Source organism: Polyodon spathula, chromosome 7 (genome assembly GCF_017654505.1).
Source record: "Polyodon spathula isolate WHYD16114869_AA chromosome 7, ASM1765450v1, whole genome shotgun sequence".
NCBI lineage: Eukaryota > Metazoa > Chordata > Actinopteri > Acipenseriformes > Polyodontidae > Polyodon > Polyodon spathula.
This window is the reverse complement of record NC_054540.1, coordinates 31,675,553-31,700,884: the sequence shown is the minus strand read 5'-3', so window position 1 is coordinate 31,700,884 and position 25,332 is coordinate 31,675,553. Positions and strand designations below refer to the sequence as shown.

Sequence of the window (25,332 nt, the reverse complement as noted above, 5' to 3'; positions counted from 1 at the left end):
CTGCGTTGTGAATTCTAACGCGATTGGTTATACACTGCCCGACTATGAGGGGGAAACAAATTCGAGTTCCTCCTCAGTCGAGCCGAGACCACCATTGCAGGTGAATCCTAGTCTCGTTGTTTGGTACGCACTTTGATGCAAAACAAATATTTTTGACATTTCTCACTTACCAAAGCAAACCGAAATTATGCAAATTATCTTCGCCTAACGAACTAGGTATGAAAGGGCCGTAAGTCTAAAATCAGTGTAAATCTAACCACAATCCGGCACCAGATCATGCGATTTTTTTTTTTTCTGAGTTTAAAACTGATATAAAAAAGCAGCAATTTGTTGCAGATATACTCAAGCCTGCTGCTGCCATTCTGAATTGTGCAGTCGTTGAACAGAAAATAAAATTTCTAAACATCCACGAGTCATCTCTTGAAAGACAATTTGCCCTAATCAAAAAAGTGTAACTTTAAAAAAAAAAACAACAAAAAAAAAAGCCAAGCAAATTCCAAATCACAAGGCAAAATGTTTCAGATATTCTGAAAAGACGCCTACTTAAAAGCAACATTTGGGAAAACCTGAATGCCAGCAGAAAGCACCTGAATCTCACATGCGGGTATAGTACGAACAAGTGAACGTCTTTCTATGGGAATGTTTTAAACAGGTTTGTGCTAATAACAGGTAAAGATTTTATGACGTTTTATGAAGTTCGCTGAGACATTGCTGTGTTTATTATACAGTGTATATACAGTAATAAAGTAGTTTCAAACATTCAAATTGGCTCTTTTTTTTGGTTCAATATTCAGTGTTTTTACAGTAACTAATCCAGCACACTATCTAATCTGGTACAGTTTTCCGGTCCTGTGATACCTGTTTTTGACAGGTTTTACAGGTCCTAGTACAATCCCCCTTCCCCCCACCATCACTTGCTTCTCTGTGAATTAAGTTTTCTTGGTCTAGAATGTTATTCATAATTCATAGTTGGTTACAAAGTTGTAAATTATTATGCAAATACTGTATTTCATTCTCTAGAACACATTTTTAAAATGTATGTATGTATGTATGTATGTATCAAGGTCTCCATAATAAATGTCCAAATGTCCAGGGCTGGTATAAAGTTGCCTGGGATGTGTTGAAATAGGAGGTAGTCATAGTGAACCTAAACATACAAACTGAACAGTTCTCTGTATCCTTTTCTGCAGCTTGATACTGAAAGCACAGACACTACAGCAGGTATTTACGAACGTGAAGGACAGTTTCAGATAGACTACAGTGATCTGTCTCAAGAACTTAAGGTAAAAAAAAAGTTATTTTTAGTGAGAACCTATAATTAATAGTTGGACATATAACCTATAATTAATTGGACATATATTATTCATCCATATTTTTAGGACTTGTTTAAAAAATAAATAAAAACTCCCACTGAACCCTTTCCAAATTACGTACACCAGCACCTCATCCCCAGTAGCATATAGAGTAACAATATAAGATCACCTAGTATATATCTTATATAAGTGTATAAATGGAATGTTATGTAGTTTTTGTCTTTTTGAAATTGAGGATTCATAATATTTGTAGAAATATATTAAGGAAAGCTCTGCTATAATTACTCATTGTGTGTATTGTTCCTTTTTTATTATCTACTGTGCAATAACAATATTGTTAAACAATACTGAAATGCTAAGATCAATTCTTACGATTATATATGCATCAATTGTAATACAACTTACCACAGTATAGCATCCTACTTAATTGTCTTTTAATGAATGACTGAAAATGTGATTCTCAAGGCTTTAACAAAACTGGAATTAAGGCCAATGGTGGTCTAAACTTTCAAGATGTTGAGCTTTATGGAGTAGTCCACACTGGGAGAACATGCAACAAATGCCACCATATTGCACACACTGAGCAAGGTTTTAAATTCAGAATAAAAGCTCATTTACATAACATGAAACAAGTGGTAAATCATCCAGTTAGAGAGGTGTATGCATGTCAAGAGAGCGAGCAAAAATTAGACCTTTCCAGGTAATAGCAATAGCAGGGTATGACAATCAGACAGTTGCCCAGGAACTAGAAAGTATATAAAGTGAAATATTTGCGATTTGTCATCATTGCCGTGCATCTTAAGCACATACAGTACTGTGAAAAACTATTTGCCCCCTGTCTGATTTTCTGCATTTTTTCACATTGGGTTTGGTCAGATCTTTTTGTGGGTTGTAGTAGTATATAGAGTGAGCCTGAGAGAAAAAATGACACCAAAGTTTGGTGCGTCTTGCATTTGTTTGGTGTGCAAGGTAATCAAACATGCAATCTTCAGGTGTGAAAAAGTTATTGCCCCCCTAGTTAACTGAAACAAAATTCCTGAAGACCTCCGGGAAAAAAGTTATTGATGCCTAGCAGTCTGGAAAGGGTTACAAAGCCATTTCTAAGGCTCTGGGGCGCCACCAAACCTCAGTCAGAGCCATATTGCCCAAATGGAGAAAGTTTGGGACAGTAGTGAATCTTCCCAGGAGTGGCCGTCCTGCCAAAATCTCACCAAGAGCAAGGCGTAAAATCATCCAGGAAGTCACAAAGAACCCTAGACCATCTAGGGATCTGCAGACCTCTCTCGCCTCGGCTAAGGTCAGTGTTTATGACTCCACCATCAGAAAGACACTGGGCAAAAATGGGATTCATGGCAGAGTAGCAAGGCGGAAACCACTGCTCACTAAGAAGAACATGAATGCTCGTCTCAAGTTTGCCAAAAAGCACCTGGATGATCCTCAAGAGTTCTGGAAGAATGTTCTATGGACAGATGAGTCAAAAGTGGAACATTTTGGCCAACATGGGCCCCGTTATGTCTGGCGAAAACCAAACACTGCATTCCACAGTAAGAACCTCATATTAACGGTCAAGCATGGTGGTGGTAGTGTCATGATTTGGGGAGGCTTTCCTGCATCAGGACCTGGAAGACTTATCATCATTGAAGGAACCATGAATTCTGCTGTGTCAGAGAATTCTACAGGAGAATGTCAGGCCAACCATCCATGAGTTGAAGCCGTCGTGCAGCTGGGTCATGCAGCAAGACAATGATCCGAAACACAGAAGCAAGTCTACATCAGAATGGTTGAAGAACATGTAATGTAAGTTTTGGAATGGCCTAGTCAAAGTCCAGACCTAAACTCCATTGAGATGTTGTGGCAGGACCTGAAACGAGCAGTTTATGCTTGAAAACCCATAAATGTCAGTGAGCAGTTCTGCATGAAAGAGTGAGCCAAAATTCCTCCACGGTGCTGTGAGAGACTGATCAATAACTACAGGAAGCACTTGGTTGCAGTTATTGCTGCTAAATGTGGCGTAACCTGTTATTGAGTCTGAGGGGGTGATTTACTTTTTCACACGGGGGAATTGTGTGCTGCATAACTTTCTCTAATAAATAAATGAAATAAGTATCAATTTTGTGTTATTTGTTAACTCAGGTCCGTTTTATCTAATATTACATTTTGGTTGAAGATCTGATAACATTTGTTGTCAAATATGCAGAAAATCAGACAGGCAAATACTTTTTCACGGCACTGTATATCATCCATGCATAGAGCACTACAGCATCATTTGAACACTTTCTATGTTAAATAGAAATCTTGTTAATGTTAAAATTACAATGTTTATGATTTTTAAGAAGTCGCTTATCATAAAACATTTCATTTCCCAAAACTTTGCTTTGCAGTTCTCCTTCCCTAACAGCACAAGATGGCTCATCTTATTTTTGACTACTTCATTATAAGAATATATATTTTATACACGACTACCTGCTTACAACACCATCTCTTTGATTACCTCACACATTTCTTGCTGCTTCTGTGTTTCCTTTGTAAAGTTCTGGCCTGTTATTACCCTCCACTGGGGATGTATTGGAGGGAGTTGTATGTACGTTTATATTGTATATATGTCATACTTCACATATTTATCCATATAGCTGAAAAACCGCGTATGCAGTTGTCATGAAACTTGGTGTTAACATTATTTACCATCAGCTATTGACAATGTCAGATTCTGATGATGGGGTGGGGGTCTGACTTGGACGTACATCTGTCCATGTCTATGTCGCACATCTTTGCATCTATCTGGAGAACCACTTATTCTTTTGTGAAACGTGGTATTAACGTAATTTAGCATGGTATTGAATATTAGATTCTTGGGATAAATAGATGTCTGTGTGTCCGTTCATCCACCGTCTACATTTTTTCTTTTTTATATCGTGGATAATCACTTATAAAATTGTCATTACACTTGGTAATTAGTTTTCTATACTGTTGAAGTATGTCATAGTAAACAACTTTTTCATCATACTGATTTGCTGTAATTGTGAATTTACAGCTTTGGTGGGGGGTGTACAGTATGTTACTGACATACTTGTTTTTTTACAATAGGATCTAAGAAGTGAAGATGAGGTTGAGGCTCAGCTAAACAGACTCCAACAGACAATTACAACACAGGAAAGTGTTTTACAGAGAGCCACTGCTCCAAACATGAAAGCCCTAGAGAAGATATGGCAAGTCAAAGACAAGTTTCATGGGGCCGTGGACGGTAAAAAAAAAAAAAAAAACTCTTTTATATATTAAAAAAATTTGAAAATTAAAATTAAGAAATCACATTTCACAGTAATACAACAGTAATACGTAGTAAGGAAATAGTTTAAATAATTGATTAGTGTTCCTTTTAATAAAGCACTTAAAGTATGGGGGTTACACAGTGATTTGGCAGTTAACCACAACTTTTGTTAACAATGTGATATGTGATGAATCATACATTTGTTTTATATAGTTTAACTGCTGGACAATGCCCACCCCCACATTGTGTCTTACTCTTTTGTAGCTTTTGATGCCAGTAGGAGAAGAGCAAGGCAGTGTAGGCAGGAATTTGAGCAGATCAAAGCCAAAAGATACCAGCTGTTTAGTGCATGTTTTGAGCACATCTCTGTAGCCATTGACCAGATCTACAAACAGCTCTGCAGAAACACCAGTGCTCAGGTGGGTATTTCTCTTGCATTAGAAATGACTAATTAGCCCAGCATTTATTTTCTCTTTTTTTTTAAAGATTTTTTTTTCTATCTACTGCATGCGCTTGATTATTACGAGTACAGTGTACAAACCAGCTGAAAGCTACATTTGTATGTATGTAATGAATACTGACAAAATACAGACAAATTATTTTTACCGTAAATAAATAAAACCAATACATATATTTTTTTATTTAGTCCTAAGGAAAAGTTTTGACTAAAAAATAACATTTAGCCAATAAACACTGGGGAGGAACAACCCCAACAACATGTCCTAACAAAAAAAGGCTGAACTAGAGAGAGAGTGAGAGAGAGACATGAATAAATCATATCCGGGTAAACTGGTCGTGGGGGCGGAGGGACTGAGAGTGTCTAAGGCTTCAGCGTATGATGCTCCTTGAAGCATAAAGCAACACACAGGGCTTGGTGCTGCCTCTTCGCTGTCACTTGATGTTGATGGTAAATATTCTTCACTTATGTCTTCACTGACACACTTGCTGACATCCGATTCAGTGAAAGAATTGTATGTATTTGAATTTAAATCTGAATTCAGTGTTATTACTAATACTTTTTTCTCACAGCAGTTTTTGCTGATTACAAACACTGTTGACATTTTTGTGACTGGGATAATTATATGTAATTCAGTCAATATCTGGCAGAAGGCGCAAGGGACAAAGAAAAAGTGTTACGGAAATCTAGTGTGATCAGGGGTTTTGTAGGCTCAGTAATTCAAGTTTAAAGTTGCAGAACGTACTGGTACGTTCATACTACAAAGGGTTAATTATTGTACCTGTAGTTATTCTACTCGACACAACCATGATTTCACCACATTGCAAAAATTGTGTACAACTGCAATGGAAATGAAAGAACCAATACATGCATAAATTATTAAATAAATTAATGAGTAAATACATATAAAAAAGAGCTTGTATATGATTTATGTAGAAATGAAAAAATAAAATCGGGGGTGTCTGGTGACCGACACAGTGTGTGCAAAGTGCCCACACGGAGCGAATCCTCGTATCTTCGAAGCTTCATCACAGATCTAAAAATAGAACTATTTTTCATCTATCAAAATGTCGGGTTTATGACAGGAGCGCTGCTGTTTGCAACATTTGATTGAGTTAAGTAGACATTGTATATGAGGTAGGTCATGTGAGCTGTGCTTTCACTTTGCAGGCGTAATGGGGATGCCGTATGTGGAGTCGGGTACCTGTGGTTGCCTGCAGATGACCTGCAAAGTAGGTTGGGTTCGGGTCGGAATGTGAACTTTTTCTCTGTTTGCGTTTAGAGTGGGGGTCAGAAAATGTAATTTTCGGGTCAGGCTCGTGTAGTGTCAGGTTGGGTCATAACAGAATTCTGTTTATGAAATTAATAGAAATGGAATATACAGGGGGGTCCTAAGCCATTCTCTGTCTGCTTGGTTTCTTGTCACGAACTCTGCCACTGACAGAATGCTTTTAAAAAGAGTCGTAAACTAAATACTGGAGAAGTGATTTATCTTCACCATCGTTGAATAATTCCTGTGGCGCCAGGAGGTCTTCCACAAGGTAAAAACAAGACGGTTTTGAATGCTTTGACACCACGAACAGGGAACAGTCGACCTCATAAATCCAGCTGACTGGCAAAACAGTGGACCAATTGAGAACACTGGGCCGTCTTGGAACGAGAACAGCCAATGGGAAAACGCCCCACGTGGATTCGGGCACAACTCCAAATAAATAAACTATCCAATCACCGAGGTGAAGACAGGAGTAGAAAAGGACGAGCACGGGGCTCCCTGACACACAGAACAAGTCTCTGATCTTTGACATTTTGAAGACCCGCAGCCTGCGATCAGCTTGAATAGAGATGCTGTTTTCGGAAAACTCTGATACGGGATAACAACCCCAGTGTTTGCCTTGGTGTGGGAGTCCGCGGCATAAATACTTGGAATCAAATGTCAAACTTAATCCCAGTGATCGCCGGAGGAAGATCGTAGGAAATATCATTTGAAGTCGACAGAGACTGAAATATATTCAGTCTGTTATTAACCTAGCAGTGCTGGAATCTGTGGTGGAATATCCCAGATATACTCAGACGAAGAGTGCACGTTGTGTGGAGGATTTGCTGTTTCAGAGGAATACCTAAATTTAGTTAAGGACTCTTGTTTTTGCAAAAACATTTCTTTTGTCCCCTGGTGTGGAGACGCAAAGCAAGGAAGATAGACCCGGAATTTGAGCTTTCCTTGCCTGCAGGAAAGCCTTTGCACGCCTGTGTTGATGAGATACAGACCAGCTGGAAAAAGTCTGTTATATATTCAACACGTAGTGTTTTTATCCTATTGTGAACTTGAATAAGCAGGCCTTAAAATAAAATTAACGTTTTGTTTGAGATACGATAAGTATTGTTGCTTTCAATTCATGCTTTGAGTTAATGAACACTTTAGTAACTGTTTGTTGTATGTGAGTTATATGGGTTTTACAGGGCAATTATCTTTCTGAGTTTAAAGCTAGAATCTAAATTTAGCTTTGTGAGAGTAGGTAATTATTTTTGTCTGGACATGAAGAGTGAGAATTGCCTTCGGAACCAAAACAACAACATGTGAAACTGATTTAACGATGCTTTGATTATCAAATATTAATGAAAGTAAATATTTGTGTTACTAGTTCCAGAATTAAGTGTCCAAAGTCAGTATTCAAAATTGCAGAATATTGTGGTTGATAAGGCCCTAATGTCACAGTTGACGTGCAAATGAAAATGCACAAAAACAACTAAAGATCAAAGATTTTAAAAAATGCATCAGTGTCGAAAACTGTTTGATTAACTGTTACATTACCTTAGCTTGTCTCTTCACTTTGTTTTGCCTGCATTTTCTTCAGGTGAAATCGAGGAAGTGCTGTGTAGCTCCACAATAAAAACAGACTGATTTGGTATGCAGAGAGAGAAAAAAAAAAGTGAACTCTGATGGATATTCAAATAAATTTGTAGCATTGAAGAGATGGGCTTTGTATCAGAAAACTGGCAACAGTCAGAAATCGCATGTGACGAGTAACTGCATTAATTTATTACATATAATGGGGATTGATTTTATTCTTAACCCTTTGCGGTCCTATGTCGGACCAGGTCCGATACAGGTCCGACATTACAATTTTCCATTTCCGGTCCAATGTCGGACCCTGTCTGACATCAAAAAGACTTCAAGCACAAGTCTCTAGTCGTTTTTTTCTCTGGAGAAAACCTTTCAGTGGCCGAGTGAGAACGATAGGAGCCAAGAGAATCCTGAAAAAAATAAAAAATAAATGGGCTGATCTGAGCAATACACATAGTCTCACTGCACCACAGACCTAACGCCGACATAAAATAACAAGATAGCCTCTTCCGCATTCAGCGCTCAAAGAATATCGCTCACATTTGCAGAGCTTTTTGAGATGTTAAAGTAATAAAATTTTGACTTGGATCGCATTATTGAGGACTTTGGTAATAAAACGAGTCATCAGGAGATGATTTACCATTATGCACGACTATGAAAGAGGTATGTGATAAATAAAATAAATTTAAATAATAAAAATCCTGCAAAGAGCCAGCTCACACCCTCACAGACTCCAGGTCCATGTTGTCCACTCGGGTGACAGGATCCATAGAATAGCTGCATGTCTGAAGCTTTTTCAGCTTGACAAAGCTCATAGTAGTGACATTCCAGAGACTTCTGATGGCAGCAGCTTCCCAGATCCTCCTTTTGAGGCTCTTGCGCATGTGCCCTCTCTAAGCCTGGTAGCAGGGTTTTTCAGCCCGTATTGAAACGTGGCTGCCTGGTGACAGTGTCTTGTCACTGTGTGAAGGCACTTTCTTGGTGGACACAGCCTGCCCATCTGCACTTAAGTGTAGCGCTGGGCAGCATCACCAGAAGGGAGGTCATCAACACAGAGCGCATCCAGCCTCAGCCTCAGGTGTAGAACCTCCTGTGGCAGGGTATTTTGAAGCTGCGGCCAGTGTTTCTAGCCTTGTTTTACAGGCGGTTCAAGGGAGATATGTGTTCGTCTGGATGAACAACACTATCGTAGTGGCTTATGTAAACCACCAGGGTGGCCTCAGGTCCCCCTGTCTCCATCAAGTAGCCCACAAGCTGAAAATGTTGTTATTGGCAGAAGGTACTGGATAAATGTAGGTCGTTTTTTAGCTTGCTTCACCTTTGTAAGTACTTCTAAAAAAAAAAGTGTATTTCTACATTTTGTCTTCGCCTCAATATGAAAAGTAATGTTCTCATTCAGCTGCTAAAGCTTCTGTAAATACAAATCATTAAAAAAAAAGTAATTAAATGTTTAACACTGAGTATTTTAAAATATATATTTTTTAGTACTTTTTCAATAGCTTAAATGTAGAAAATTGAAACTGTAAAAACAACGTTTGTGAGCAGGAAGGGGAAAGGTACTTTGAGGACTGGTCAAGCTTCAACCACACTGAGAAGCTGCAGCAACCGTTGTATGCAATGCCAGAAAACCCAGATACCTCTGAAGTGAACAGCAGACATGTTTGGCATTACACTTTGGAGCAGGGCATTAGTTTAGCATTGTAGTGGATGTACTTTTTGTAATTATTTGGTTTTAACCCTTAGCGGTCCATTTATTTAGCGCTTGTCAGGCACATCAGATCCAATTTACTTTTACACGCGCAGTTTATTTTACGCACGCTGTTAAATTTTTTTTTCAAGAGTAAAACAGGTTTAACTCTTTGCGGTCCAATGTCGGTCCAGGTCCAACATTATGATTTTCCCTTTCCAGTCCGATGTTGGACCCTGCCCGACATCATCAAAAAGACGTAAAGCACAGGTCTCTAGTTGTATTATTTTTAATATTTATTTTTTCTCATAACTCAACTCACTAGCGACCGCCATTGTTGTGAAAACCAAGAACACTGATGGTTGCATAACATGCAAACGTAATGATACTTCCGCCTGGACCAGTTGGGACTTGTCTGGTGCGGCCTGCGAAAATGTACCGCCTGAAACCAGTTTGGGTCCACGGGGAGGTGTACCTGAGCCGGAGTGGAAACTCCTCACTCAGACGGACTTGCCGAGGTGCACTGAAGCATGGCTAGTGGAAACTGGGTATAAAGGTCAATTTGGCAGCCATTTCAGCTTGCCATATCAAAACTGATTTCGTCTCCCAGGAGCTTGTTTCATGGCAGGGCAATTTTTAAAAGGAGCTTAGCAGCTTCGGCCGCCTATGAAGGACACTGTCCCTCGTTGGAGGCTTAATGTGGTGCTAGAGGCACTCCATGAAGTTCCCGTTTTGAGCCCTTGCATTCAGCAGTGCTGAAATACCTATCGCTTAGTGTCTTTCTTGCTTGCAGTCACATCCACCAAGCGTGTGGGTGAGATGCAAGCATTTTTGATTGTGAAAGCCTGCTTAATTTTTGCAGGGGCCAGGACAAAGGTTACATTTTGTACCAATCCTGCTTTTTTGCCAAAATCCATCTCCGCATTCCACATTAACCAGTCTGTGGAATTGGAGGATTTCCATCCGCCTCCTTTCTAGTCTGACAAGGAGTGACAGCTCCACATGCTTTGCCCTGTACGGGCACTAGCGTATTATCTTGACACGACATATAGTTGAAGGCAGTGTGAACAGTGTTGTTTGTTTGTTGTGGGGTGAAGTCCCATGGTAAAGCCCTGTCTAAGCAGAGGCTATTTAAATGGTTCACAGGCAGTCAAGACTGTGTAACATAATGAAGTTGTAAGCACCGACCCCCTATATTCTATAAGAGCTTCTCGATAGCGACCCAGAGTGAAATAGTGGCAATTCAGCATGATGTTTTTTTTTTTTTTTTTTTTTTTTTAAATATGTTTTTAATAAGGACGTAGTTTCTTTGTTGGCCAGTACTGAGCGAACGTTTTCGAGAATGTGCCAGGTACGTCTTATAGCAGTTAAGGAGTTAATCAATTTGATCTTATGAGATGAAAGCAAGACTAAAAACAGATTTGGCTGTGTACTGCAGTACTAGATCTAAGGATGATTCAGAAAACATGGTTGACAGTAGTATAACCTGTTTTATATACATAAAACACATTTTAGGTACAGTCTTTCTTACAATATATTCCTTCAACTGTGTGTGTGTTTTCCCTGTCATCTTGGATATGTACAGCACAGAGAGCTCCCTGTAACTGTTTAACTGAAATAAAACGTTGTTTTCTTCGCTAGGCATTCCTCAGCCCAGAGAATCCAGAGGAGCCCTACCTGGAGGGAATCAGCTACAACTGTGTGGCTCCAGGAAAGCGCTTTATGCCAATGGACAACTTGTCAGGAGGGGAGAAGTCAATTGCAGCGTTAGCACTGCTGTTTGCTATTCACAGGTAAGAGGAAACATAAGAGGGTCTTGGGCAAGGTTTACTTGACTTTTGAGCCATTGCATCATTTTACTAAAATTAAAAACTACTTCTGAGCAAAACTATAAATTAACAATGTAGATGCACACAGGAAGCCTTAAGGTGTGTTTTTACAGTTGTCAGCTTAGATCATGAAAACAGAACTTCCAAGTTGTCAAAGTTCTTCAAAGAAATTGGAACATGCTCAAACTCACCATGTTAACTCCTGGTTTTAATACATCAAATAAGTTAGAATCCAACTCAAATCCAATTTATTTGACCGTGATGCACCTTTTAAATACAATTTCTAAAATTCCTATTTCTCATTTATAAACAAGAACAGTTTTATATTTGTTTTAAAAATTACATCTTTTTTTTAAATGAACCTGTGGCAGAGCAAAGCTCTGCCCTTTAAATTGGCAGGGATGGGGTTAACTTCCCCTACCTGCCTGGGTTTATTATGTTCAGGTGGCTGGGTTAATTAGTTGATTAGGTTGATTAACGATCAATCAGCGCCCAGCCACCTGATATAAAAGGAGGCCTCTGCTTCTCATTTGGAGAGAGGGAGCTGAGGAAGCAGGTTGGTTTTTTTGGTTGTGTAGAAAACTTGAATCCAGTGAAGGCATTGCCCAGCCTGGAAACTGTTATTTTTGTAAGTTTTGCTTTTTATCTTTTTGGTGTTTAAATTGCTTTGTTTTGGCCCTTGTGCCCTTTCATTTGTGTTTATAATAAAATAGTTATTTTTTTGAACTGCAGTCTGTCTCTGGGCCTCTATCCACTCGCCAGCCTGCCACAGAACCCTTATTTAAAATACCCGACTGACCCACCAGTTTCTTTTTAAGTACGAAAAGTAACCATTACCGAATGGGGTATATCTCTTCACGTCTACCTGTCAGAAATATCAGATTGCCATACTAAAATTGAAAATCTCAAGAGGAGCACACTTCCTGTCGGGACAATTTTTGAAAGGTGCTTGGAGGTTAAGACCACCTAGAAAGGACCTTGTCCCTTGCTGGCGACTCAGTGTAGTTCTGAACGCACTTTCAAGACTGCCATTCGAGCACCTACATTCAGCAGAGCTGAAATTCATACTGAAATTCCAAGCAGCTAGGTGAAATGCAAGCATTCTCAATGGCGAAAATCTGTTTGTTTTTTACTCGCCACACTAATCTTGTGTTTCTCCCTAGAAGCATTTGTACTTTCCATTTCAACCAGTCAATGGAATTGGAGGCCTTTCATCCATGTCCTTTCCAGTCTGACAGGGAGAGAAAGCTCCAATACGCTCTGTCCAGTTAGGACACTGGCGTATTGTGTTGACCACACCCACAGTTGGCGGCAATCCGAGCAATTGCTTATTTGCTTCGGGTCTAAGTACCCCAATAAGCCCTGTTTAAACAGTGACTATCGAGGTGGATTGTAAACACGGTTAGGACTGCATACGATCTAGCCAACCTGCCCCCTGTAGCGTCAGAAGGGGGGTCATCATATCATTCTGTGCATGAAAGTAACAGAATTGGAATATACAGGGAGGAGTCTTAAACCGTTCTCTGTGTCTTCTTGGTTTCTGGTCTGCAACTCCCCCACTGACAAAGAATGTTTTTAGAAAGAGTCGTAAACTAACTGTTGGACAAGTGTTTTATCACTACCTATCGCTGAATGAGTCATTTCGGCGCCAGTAGTATTTTGATGAGGGCAACTTCCAGACACATCTGAGTACCTTGACACTAAAATGAGAAACAGTCCTTGTTGTAAATCCAGACAACAGGGGGAGAAATGGCGGACCAATGGAGAACAAGGGGCTGCGTCGGTAAGAGAACAACCAATGAAAGACACTTCACATGGACTCAGGCACTGCCCAAAATAACCAGACTAACCAATCGCAGGGCTGAAGAGAGAATCCAACTGACTTTCCTAGTGCTGCGAGCTGCTGCTGTCTTCCAGTCGTGCTGCTGCTGCCCAGACATGCATGCTGACCGCAAAGGAGGTGTGCACAAGTAGTGTCCACCTGCTAGAGTTGGCTCGGAGGAATGAAATGGATGCCACACTGCTCTGAACAAAGTTACAGAGTCATGGGAGCACACATGCACGAATTTACAGAAGGCAAGGAAGAACCAATGTTCTGAATAATGACTAAGATCATCTTCTGAGGAAGGGCCCTGCCGTCCGTCGTACGAGAGACTGGATCAGTAATGGGATATGCCATTAATCGAAAAGCGGGTATTTGTTTCCACATATCTACGCAAAACAAACTGAAGCAAAGCCATACAGAAGAATTGCCACAAGAACACTTTTACAAACTATATAACTTTTCAGTTGCAACGGATAAAGCTGAACTGAGTTACGTCTGATCAAAGAACTGTTTGTATTGCAAGCCTATTTAGCCCATTTGAGTTAATTGAATATATAATCAACTGAGGTTGATAAGATATTATTAGTTTGGTACATCACTTCTAAACTAAATTAACACGGTAAAAGTCATTTGCTAAATTAGGTACTGGAATGTTGAATACCTTGCTGAATGGGAAGTTGAATTAATTCTCATGCATATTGACATGATCGATTACAACGAGAAATGGGTATTGAAAATACCAGTGCAAAGTAGACACTTTGTGTGATATGACATATTCAATATTAGTATATTAACAATGTATGCTAATGATGTTATGGTCACTGTAATCATTTGACTATGGAATCAATAAACTGCATATTACTATTCACGCCAATAGCCAATAGCCTTTCATTTCCGTAGTATTAGTTGTGTACCCCATGTTTCCTTAAATAAATGATTGTTTTATAATTCTGACACGTTATGTGGATGTCAATTGTTGTCAAGGGAATCAGAGTTCTACATGATATCACCAGACTATTATGGCATGTCTCAGTTATTAATATTTGGACGTTCTTAAACAATGCGTCTATAGACTAATTTTATATATAAATAAATTGTATACCAAAGTCACTACACCCCACCAGAAAAGATCACTGGTGACTGTACAAGTGGCCTTGCTACCTCTTGGGCATTATACCAGGGTGCATCTGTCTCAGAAATTTGCAACGCTATAGTATCGGCTACACCTCATACTTTTACTAGATTCAACCGAATGAATGTCGTAGATCAGCAGAAGCCTGATTTTTGGACCAGAATGTTATGGGCAGCCACACATTCTTCCTTTCAACACATTTTCATTGTGTTCTACTTGGGGCAGTTAGGCCCACACCTTAATTGGACTTGTTTAAATGCTAAGGTTGCTCACTGTAACCTTGCTGCATATATGCTGCATGAGGGCCCTCCCTCACTGTATGTGGACCATAAGCCATGGACCCTCAGTCGGTCATTGGCCAGAATGATAAAGGCAGTTATCTTCCTTTTTTAGCACATCAGCCGGTGCTGCAAGTCCTTCACTTGCAACGGCTTAGATATTGTATCCCATTCGGTAATGGTTACGTTTTGTACTTGAAAGGGAACATCAGGTTATTATCATAGCCCTGGTTCCCTGAAATAGAAATGTAACCATTAACCTTCAAGGTCGCTCCGTACAGCAGGTCTGTAAAGAAAGTGGCTTTCTATGTTCGCCGATATGTCGTGGGGTCTGAGACCGTGCCTGACGCAAGCAGGGCTCTTAAAGGAGCAGCTTTGATATAAGTGCTCGGGTAATTCAGGCTATAAGAGACTTCATTTGGTAATGGTTACATAGCTATTTCAGGGAACCAGGGTTATGATAGTAACCTAACGTTTGCTCAATTCTGAGTATTTTCTCAATACTTCTTTTCACTACTAGTACTCAACAGTATCACAGGGAAATTACTTGAAGATAGATAAAGAACCTTCTCAAAACTGAATTGTTTTGTGTGTTTTTTGTTTTAACCTCAACTTCAGATGCAAAAATTAATGTACACTCCAAGTACCAGATTTTTAAATTATTGTAATTGTTTTTTTTACCCTGGAAATTGGTATAAAATAATATTTGAAAAAAAGTCAATACATTTATAATATTTTTATTAACCCTTTTAGGCTCCTGTGTACTAAAGCCAAACAGACATAAATGTTTTATCTTTTTTTACATTTTATTTTTGTATGAACAACAAAAATAAACGTTATATATATATATATATATATATATATATATATATATATATATATATATATATATATATATATATATATAGAGAGAGACGTTATTTTGTTGTTCAAACAAAAATAAAATGTTTTTAAGATAAAAATTTTTTCTATTATTATATACATATAGTTAGCAGAATGTGTGCACAGTAGAATTAATGTTTTATGTACAAACCAGGTTTTTCATGATTTATCTATGCCTTTAACTGTATAAACTTGTCTATAAATTATAAATTTCATTATATGATACGTGTGCTTATATAAGCTGATAATCATAAGTGAAATGTAAATCTTGTCAATTTCAATGAAATGGTCACCCAAAGCAAGGGGATTTCAGTCTGAAGCCCAAGTCAGTTAAAAGTTTGAAATGTGTATAACACTGTGTTAGAACACTGGCCTAAGTATAAAAGTGTCTTTGTTAGATGTTCTCTGAGTTAACTAGCATATTACCTAATTAACCTTTTGTCACCAGTTGTTGTTAACAGGAGAGGGTCCATGATTACTGTAAATATAGGTAGCATAGGCACAAGTTTGTCATTCCTGAATGTAAGTGAGCAGAAAATGGCAAAATACGCTCAGTTAAGCAAAGAAAAAAAAGACAGTCTATAATTACTTTAAGAAATGAAGGTCAATCTTTAAGACAAATCGCAAGAACTTTGCAAGTGTCTGTAACTGCTGTGGCCAAGACCATCAAACGATTTGAAGGAACTGGCACACTTGAGGACCGAACAAGGTAAGGCAGGCCAAGGGTGACCTCAGAAGTCACAAGTCTGCGAAACCGGCGATTAACTGCCCCTGAAATACAAGCTCAGCTAAATGCTACTAGAAGTACAGGTGTTTCAACATCAACTGTTCAGAGGAGATTGCGTGAAGCTGGTCTAACTGGAAGAATTGCTGCAATGAAACCATTGTTAAGAGTGCAGAATAAGAGGAAGAGACTCCTGGGCCAAAAAACAGAGAAACTGGACGTTTGAGGAGTGGAAGTCGGTCTTATGGACCGATGAGTCAAAATTTGAAATATTTGGGTCCAACTGTCGAGTATTTGTAAGACGCAGAGAGGGTGAGCGCATGAGTTCTGCTTGTGTGGTTCCCACTGTCAAGCATGGAGGAGGCAGTGTCATGGTCTGGGGTTGCTTTGCTGGTGACAGAGTTGGTGATCTTTACCAAATCCAGGGCAAGCTCAACCAGCATGGCTATCATAGCATACTTCAGAGGCATGCCATTCCATCAGGATTACGGCTAGTTGGGCAGTCCTTCATTCTTCAGCAAGATAATGACCCGAAACACACCTCAAAGTTGCGCAAGAACTATCTGGCAAAGAAGGAAAGTGAAGGACAACTCAATCTAATGACCTGGCCTGCCCAGTCTCCAGACCTCAATCCCATATAACCTGTATGGGACGAACTGGACATCTCCCTACATCTCTGGGAATTGCTGCAGAAGAGCTGGGAAGACATGTCGGGTGATTTCCTGCTGAAACTTGTTAACCGAATGCCTCGTGTTTGTGAGGCTGTTATTAAGGCAAAAAGGGTGGCTGTTTTGAGGAATCTAAGATTTAGAGACAATATTAAATTTTCTTGAACATTGCTTTGATACTCCTTTTGTTTTGTATATTGTAACATGTGTTTTCATTTTCAAGTTTTTACAGAAACGTATACGACATAAAACGTTGCCAATTATGAAAAAACCTAGTTTCCAGCAAGTGTACTCAAACTTTTGACTGGTACTGTACATAATAGAAATATTCACATTTTTTATGTAATGTACAAAATTACGCACACAATATATAAAAGGAATACAAAAAATATATATTTTTGTAAAATAAAATTAAATGCTATGTATATACCTTATATAGTTGATTGTTTCCTGTGGTATCTCCAACTCTTAATGTCTTCACAGATATATTAAGGATTTTTGCATGGAACGCAATTGGATAATAGTCACCTGATTTTCTATCTCTCGTTCCCTAACACACATCGCATTACTAACTCAGGAATCTGAGATGCAAATCTCCTTACAAAGGGGACACAGCCAGAACGCTGTGTTTTTGTTTGTTTATTTGTGTAGCAGAGGACTAGCGAGTCGGGAGCTGCAGCCACGGAACCAGCACAGACCCCACGGCACGACTAGCACAACAGAGCACCACTGTACTACACTGGTGCACTTTCCCATGCACTTGTGGATTACTGTACTGTGTTATTATTTTGTGAAATCCTTCGTTTGGGACTGAAAACCTGCTGTTTTATCCCTATACCAGAATGGTATGAGGCTAAAACTGCAGGTTTTCAGTCCTAAACAAAAATGTTTCACAAAATAATTACACAGTACATTGATTTGTTATTAATTAAAAACTGACTATTTTGGTAATTATAAGACTGTTTGGACATTCACACCCACACCACTCACCTCCTGACAGGCATGTATACAAAAAGATCAGATTGGAAAAAAAAACAACATAGAATGGATGGCAAACCTTGACATACACAGGCACGGCATGGTACTGTCTGTTCTTTCATTTGACATACATGTTTACGTCCTGGAGCTGAAATGTTTAAAAGTAATATAGAACTGTACCAAATTGCAGCATATAAAGTTGATGGATTGCTTTAAAAAAATCTTTAAAACCCTTCATGAAAGAGCCCCCATGACAGACTTAGAAACTCACAATAGTCCTGTGTTTCAAAATGCCCCTTATTTAGGTATAACTATATCTTGAGTTGCAAAAACTCCTGGTACACGTTAACGGCTAACCAAAATTATAGCAGATAGAGTCTTTCTCCTTACGTTTATTATGCGTTGAGCCGCTGTTAATATCCAGGATATTTTTTTTTCTCTGCCTCTTGCAGCTATCGACCTGCACCTTTCTTTGTCCTGGATGAAGTTGATGCTGCTTTGGATAACACGAATATTGGAAAAGCAAGTGCAACATTATTTTATTTGCGTCTACATATCTGTACACAATAAATTATACAGTAGAACCTATCATATCCGATACCCTCTATTACCCAATGGACCTATGGCATGTGTCAATTACACCTGCTGTTACTAATTGAAAATACAGCTGTAAAGCTGAAACAAGATTTTTCTTTTAACCAACCTCCAAAGCCAGTTGTGTGTGTGTGTGCTTTTGTGTGTTTTAAATGTCATTTTTGTTTCGAGTAAAGACACACTTATGGAACAAACAAAACTGTTGGATTACTTTGGAATGGACTGAGAAACCACTGTAAGAACTGTTTCTGGAATGCTGTTTTATAAATTACCAAATTAGTATTACCAAAGCAAATTACTGTGCTTTGTTTTGCAATAATTTTCACAATTTTTCTTTGTATAGTATTCTACGGGTGTGTCTTTCGATACATGGGTGGCGATACAATAATTATCATTGTACAATCAAACGTGAAAATTGTTATTGTGAACTTTCTACATATGTTAAGTTTTAGTATAAGTAGTAATGTAAACAAGTACACATAAATCTAAATAAATATGATTTTAACTTCTGAAATATTTCAAGTAGCTTAATATGCCACTATGAAACATTCATTTTATACAACAGTATAATCTAGTAATGAGATCAGCATTGTTTTGTTTATAAACAAAAGTTCCTAACGGCAAAAACATGCAATTCTTAATCATCACTCTTATTAAAAAGACTATTTGAACCCTTGTTAACAGTAAACATATTAGTGAACATGACACACAAATACAAATAATTGTTTACATTTGAGAGAAAGGATTCAACACGCTCATTCTAAACCAAGTGGCATACACCCTCAAAATAAAAACATTTACCAGAAATCTTGCAGGGTTCCCAACAAGTGTATCAAAATAATAATAATAAAAAAAGTATGCAGTTTTAAGCTGCATATAATCACATTAATAAATAAGTTTAGCTTCTGTGTACTCTATCAAAACCTTGTTGACAGTCTGGTTTGTTTACATTCTTAAGTATTAGCTGTAGGCCTATCGCATACTCCCCTTTAAATTAAGATATGTTTTGTTCACTTAAGGTATTCAAATACACTAACTGGTAAACATGTTTGGCATATAGAGCATTTCTTTATTTACTTAAAATATTTTGCTTCTTCCTGCACCAGATGTAGCTAAATGTCACCGATCTACCCTGTGAGGGTTACCATGGCGGTCACCCACAGTGTCATCCTAAGTCACGTGAACAGAACCTTATTGACTGCACAAGAAGCCAGGAGGCAGGAAAGGACTTAAAATACAGAAAAAAATTATGTAACCTAAACCAATAATTTTGATAAGTCGAAATATATAAAATTATCTTGAGAAAATGTTTTGCCAGTACCCTGCACCGGCAACAAATGTTTTACCATTAAGCAATACCGGCTTACTTTCCTGTATACTATAGTATACATGCAGTACCGTACTTTGGTGTTTTAGACACAGTGCTGTACCTGACATTAATTTATAATGCCCTGACACTAATAAAGCATCTACAACGTAGCATAAAGACTCCCTCTAAGATACAGTATTTTCACATATCTGATGAATCCCTGGAACCAATTAAATTGGATATGACAGGTTCTACTGTATGAATAAACAATAGGTAAGCATTACTACCTTACATAAGAAGATACAAATGTCAGGAGGCCATAGCTTGGCAACCTCTTCTTTACGCTTACTTATCTTTGTGTAATTTAAGTGTCTCTTTCCTGAGTCAGTCTCCACTCAATTTCTAACAGTTCTTAGGTCCTGGTCTTTGTGCTGTACTTGTAATGATTAGTGTCAGCTGTTTTTAAGATTTTAAAAACTTTGATCAAGCGCACTAACCCCTTCTTTGTTTTAGTCTAAATAGGTTCAGCTCCCTCAACCTAACCTTGTAGCTCATATCTTTTGGTCTGGGTTTGGTAACCATTACCTTATGGGTATTTATCTTAAAGACCATGATAAGCTGAATAAGATATGTCAAAGTTGCATGTCAGTGCCTGTGATGCTGTGGTTCCTTTTCCTTGAGGGCATAACTGAACTGCAGTCACAGACATCATTTTTCCTTTCATCCGAACCTGAGTGGAGGGACTACAAACAGAGAAGTGTCGAGTTACTTATATCTGCATATATCACCTGTGTAATTACACTGTTTCATGTAATTTATTGTTACATGCTTATAGTAATTACTACTTAAACATTGAGTACTCAGCCGTGGTTTTTGTTAGTCCCGCGGCGGCTCTGTCGCCCTTTCCCTTGGATTGAACAACTTTAAGTCGGCTACTTGTGCTCTCTCTCTCACAGGCGTCTAGCTTTGTTTGAAATTTAAAAATTATTTATTTTTTATATGAAGCAGGTTTTTCCAGTCTTAGGGCTGTGTTGGCTTGCCAGAAGTTGTATAGGTGTACATCCCTATATATTGCTTCTGCAGTAACTGTAGGTCACAGACCTACCCCGTTCTGGACCCGGTATACATATCAAACAGCGAGCGGGGCTACTGCACCAGTACAAATGTACCATATCGTACCTGTGTACACTGTACCATGAACACTACCGTGTGTACTAGGGATGGGTCAGTATACCGTTTTTTCTGCTCACCCTGGTTTAGGTACATTACGGTATTGATACTGTTCCTTTTATTCTACACCGCAATATCGTAATTACTTTATACAAGGTAACGCATTTTTCAACTGCAAGCAAGCTTCTTCTAAATCAACCGATGATCGTTGCACCCTTAGCAAAGTGTCTGATGAAGATCTTTTTGTGAACTGATACTGTATTTTGATAATGGTTTTGAAGGAAACTGTCAACACAGAGTACATGTTTCAATGGTTGCGTCCTGTTACCCAGAGCTTGCAACGCAGGCTGCTGTTGGCTGGTGTCTTTTTGACGTAAAACGCAGCAGAAACGCCTTCTCCAAACCTTGCAGCGCAGCACATGTTTTCAACATCCTATATTTACATCTGCCTGGATTATTAGCTTATAGGGCCCCTTTTCAGGGAGCCATCTGAAGTATGAGCATCAGTACATCACAGACATCTGGGCGCTTACTATCATTCAGCATTGCTACACACTGCAGTTCAAGCAGGGTTCCCCTCCCTTTGGGGTGTTACTGCAGCATCAGTCACGGATCCACGGGACGCTGCTGCAAAAACGGGCTATTCACATGGTACACCCGTTCAAGTTGGAGGACTGGTTCTACTCCATGCCCAAGCGGGATGGTGGCCTCAGAAACAATCCTCAACCTCAGGCAGGCCAACCTGTATGAGCTGAAGAAAGTTCAAAATATTGATGATGGCACAGCTGTTGGCAGTCATTCAGGCCAGGCGACCTGGTGGACCTCAAAGCCCTTTTCCGTATCCCCATAAAAACCAATGCACTTAAGTACCGGTCTTAAGGGTCTTGCCGTTTTGGCCTCTCTCTAGCTCCCCATGCCTTTGGCAGCAGCTTCTCAGACCCTACCTTTAGTTCTCCAGCGAATGAGTCCTCTGAAAGCCTGGTTCAATAGAAGGGCTTATTGAGGCCGCATTGAACCGCAACTGCCAATTGACGGCGTTTCCAAATGCACTCTTGGTGCAAGCAGCCTGCCAGCCTGCCCATCTGTGCCTTGGTGTAGCATTGGGCAGTGGCACCAGAAGGGAGGTCGTCACCACGGACGCGTCCAGCCTGGGCTGGTACGCTGTGTAGAATGGCAGAGGGGGCAAGGGGTGTGTGACCCCCATATACTAGTTTTGGAACTAGTCCGTTTAACTAGCCTTGCAGCATTTGTGCAGAAGGTCCAAGGGGGCGTGTGCTTGTCCATGCAGACAACACAACAATGGTGGTTTACATCAACCACAAAGGTGCCCTCATGTTGCCCAGTCTTCATTACATGGTCCATAAGCTTTGCTCTGGGCACACGAGAACCTCTTCTCCCTGCAAGCAGTACATGTGCCCAGGGAGAAAAATAAAAAAGTGGACGTTCTCTCAAGGAGGGTGCCAGCGATTCTGAGTGGAGACAAACCCAGAGGTGGTACCCATCAGTTGGGAGAGGTTCAAGAGAGCAAAGGTATATCTCTTGCCTCCTAGGATTGAACCCATTGTCCCCTCTGGCTCTCCATAATAGGAGATGGAACTCTATGGCGGTAGATGCGTAGGCACACCAGTTGCCAAGGCAACTGTTATGTGCCTTCCCACCTCTCACCTTGCTGCTGCTGTGTGTGGAAAAAATCAGGCATCGGGCCAAGGTGCTCCTAGCAGACATTTATTGGCCCAGGAGACTGATTTAAACCCTGATGCAGCTCCTGAGCAGCCAGCCATGGAGATTGCCCAAGCGCTGTGACCTGCTCAGTCAGGCATGGGTAACCTTATGGTATACCGAATCATAGAGCCTGTAGCTCTGGGTCTGGACACTGAACAGCTGCATTGAGCCAACTGGGTCTGTCCAATAGGGTTATTGACACTTTGCAGAATGCCACAGCATCGTCCACACATTCCCACATGCCTCATGTGTTCGACCCCACAACTTGTCCCATGGCAGAAATACTGCAGTTTTGCTGGAAGTTAAACGTCAAGGCAAAGGCTATCCAAATGGATAGCAGACACATGCAGGACTGCCTCTGAGCTGGCCAACTTTCCCCCTACAGAAAGCTCACTGCCCATTCCTTCAGGGGCACGGCAACTTCATGGGTTTTATTCCAGGGTGCACCTATCAATAACGCTTGATGTCAGCCCTTATAACATAAACATAGAGGCGAGTTCTCCCTAAATTTTTTAGCCCCAGCTACTTGTACTGGGGTTTCTCATGGTAACGCGCAAGGTGGCCTTGGTCTATCCTTGTGGCATTCCAGTTGGTCTGCAGTATTGCCTTGTGTTGATACCTATTGGGTAATAGTTACATTTCGTACTTGATAGTTAGGTTATTATCAAAATTGTGGTTCCCTGAAAATAGAAATGTAACAAATATCTTTCAATGTCGCTGCGTCCATTATTGCAGCAGTCTTGAAGGAAAAATTATGCTGGTATCTGTGCGTGCAGACTTCTTGTGGCCTCGGGGGCAAGTGTGATTGCACCACAGGTGCTGGCGCACAGCTTTCGTATATCTATTCATGTTCGGGGTCTTTAGGAGGTAAACGCCCATACGTTAATGGTTACATTTCTATTTCGGGGAGTTATGGTTATGATAATAACCTAACGTCTCTGTTTCCCACATTTTAGTTAGATTAGAGGTAAGGTTTAATTTATTTATATAAAATGTTATTTTTGTTTGTTTTGGTCTTCAGGTTACAAGCTACATAAGGGAGCAATCCAGAGAGCACTTCCAGGTGATCGTGATATCCCTGAAAGAAGAGTTCTACTCAAAGGCAGATGCTTTAATGGGTGTTTATTCTGAGGTGTCTTATCCTGCTTCTCTTGCATTAAGAATTTTTTTTTTTTTCCTTAAGGGCACTTTTAATAGCACTAGTATAATAGTCTTATGTTTCATGGCACTTTTTAAAAATCTTTTAAAAGACCCGATAATAGTGTATTCTATTATTACAGTACTAAGGATTTTAAGTATTGGTATACAAAATGTCAAAACAAAGCACATGACTCCAATGGCTAGGCAACATAACAACACAGCTTTCAGCTACATATAAACTATTAAAATGTCATTTAAAATACTCTTTTTTTTTTTCCTTTTTTAGCAAGATGATTGCATGTTTAGCCGCGTATTGACCCTGGACCTTTCCCCCTACACTCTGTGAAGGGAATGAGAGACTATAAGAAATGGAGCCATAATCAAGACTAAACCACCAAGCCAGGGACGACAGCTAAAGCAGCCAGTTGGCCATTAGTTCTTTAGTTTTACCATTGTCTATTAGATTTTTTGACTGGTTCATTTTGCTGTTTTTATGCAGACTTTTTTTTAAATGTTGCAATCTTCATGTTTCACTGCAACTTTAACTTTTCTATTGTGATGTTCATAACATTTCTGTTGTGTTACGTTGGTTGTTAAACATACCGTAAGCTTGTTAAATTACTTTCAAAGTTAAAATATTTAGCAAGTTAAAATTAAAAAAAATCACTTAACAGTCTCTAGTAGGTCTCCATGTTATCGGTATTCATTGACACACCACGTCTCACAAGTATAAGGAGCACTGTATTGGACACAGCCCTATTTTACCTCCTGTCGGTGCTACAGAGGTTATGTGAACCGCAAAGGCTGGCCTCCGTCATCCTGCAAGCCCTGGTCACTGACAGGTACTTGTTCTGTGATATTTGTGTTGGCACCCCTGGCAGTGCACAAGATGCTGCTCTGTTTACGACCTCAGATTTGTTGACATACCAAGAGCGACACACACACAGGCTTCGACTGTTATTGACAGAGTTCAGGTACCCCTGTTGATTGCTGCTGATCCAGCCTACCCACTCCATCCATGGATAATGAGAGGATTCCCTTGTCCCAATGTCACCCTGTAGGAGGAGGCATTTAACCACCACTTAAATGGTAGCAGGGTTAAAGTTGAGACACCTTTGTCTGATTCAAGGGAAGGTGGCGCACCCTGTGTAAGCGGTCATACATTTCCCCTTCAAGTACGAAATGTAACCATTACTGTGTGGTTGTTTACCCCCAGGGTTCTTACACAAGTCTGACAGTCTTGAAAAAGTTTGGAAAAATGGCAAACTGATTTCTAGGGCTTGAAAATGCTTGAAAAATGTCTCCGCTATGAAAGTTGAAAAAGTCTGGAATTTTAATGGTATCACTGGAGTATGAAAATAATTCCGGGGGAAAGTTTTGTAATCAAAATCCATTTAGAAATCGATCGGGAGTGGTTCAGCGCAGTGGCAACCGGAAGCATTGTCTAAACAAAATCAATAAATCGGTCGGAAAAGTCCGTGACCATCCAGAAATCTCTGGTGTAGCAAGTCTCGCTT

The 25,332-nt window shown here is 39.6% G+C and overlaps 1 protein-coding gene across 3 annotated transcripts in view; it reads left to right on the top strand.

The window, feature by feature from the left end:
* The window catches only part of smc1b (structural maintenance of chromosomes 1B), a 73,643-nt gene extending 49,264 nt beyond the window's left edge, over positions 1-24,379 (top strand). Inside the window, exons 19-26 of one of the 3 annotated variants that reach the window (XM_041255288.1) lie at positions 50-76; positions 1,191-1,283; positions 4,398-4,554; positions 4,843-4,997; positions 11,206-11,357; positions 18,333-18,402; positions 23,697-23,807; positions 24,102-24,379. In XM_041255288.1, coding sequence (XP_041111222.1) covers positions 50-76; positions 1,191-1,283; positions 4,398-4,554; positions 4,843-4,997; positions 11,206-11,357; positions 18,333-18,402; positions 23,697-23,807; positions 24,102-24,161 — 825 coding nt within the window. In that variant the 3' untranslated portion in view covers positions 24,162-24,379. The remainder of the gene's footprint in view (positions 1-49; positions 77-1,190; positions 1,284-4,397; positions 4,555-4,842; positions 4,998-11,205; positions 11,358-18,332; positions 18,403-23,696; positions 23,808-24,101) is intronic. The other 2 variants (XM_041255287.1, XM_041255289.1) reach the window with 2 other exon arrangements.
* Positions 24,380-25,332: the final 953 nt, after the last annotated feature.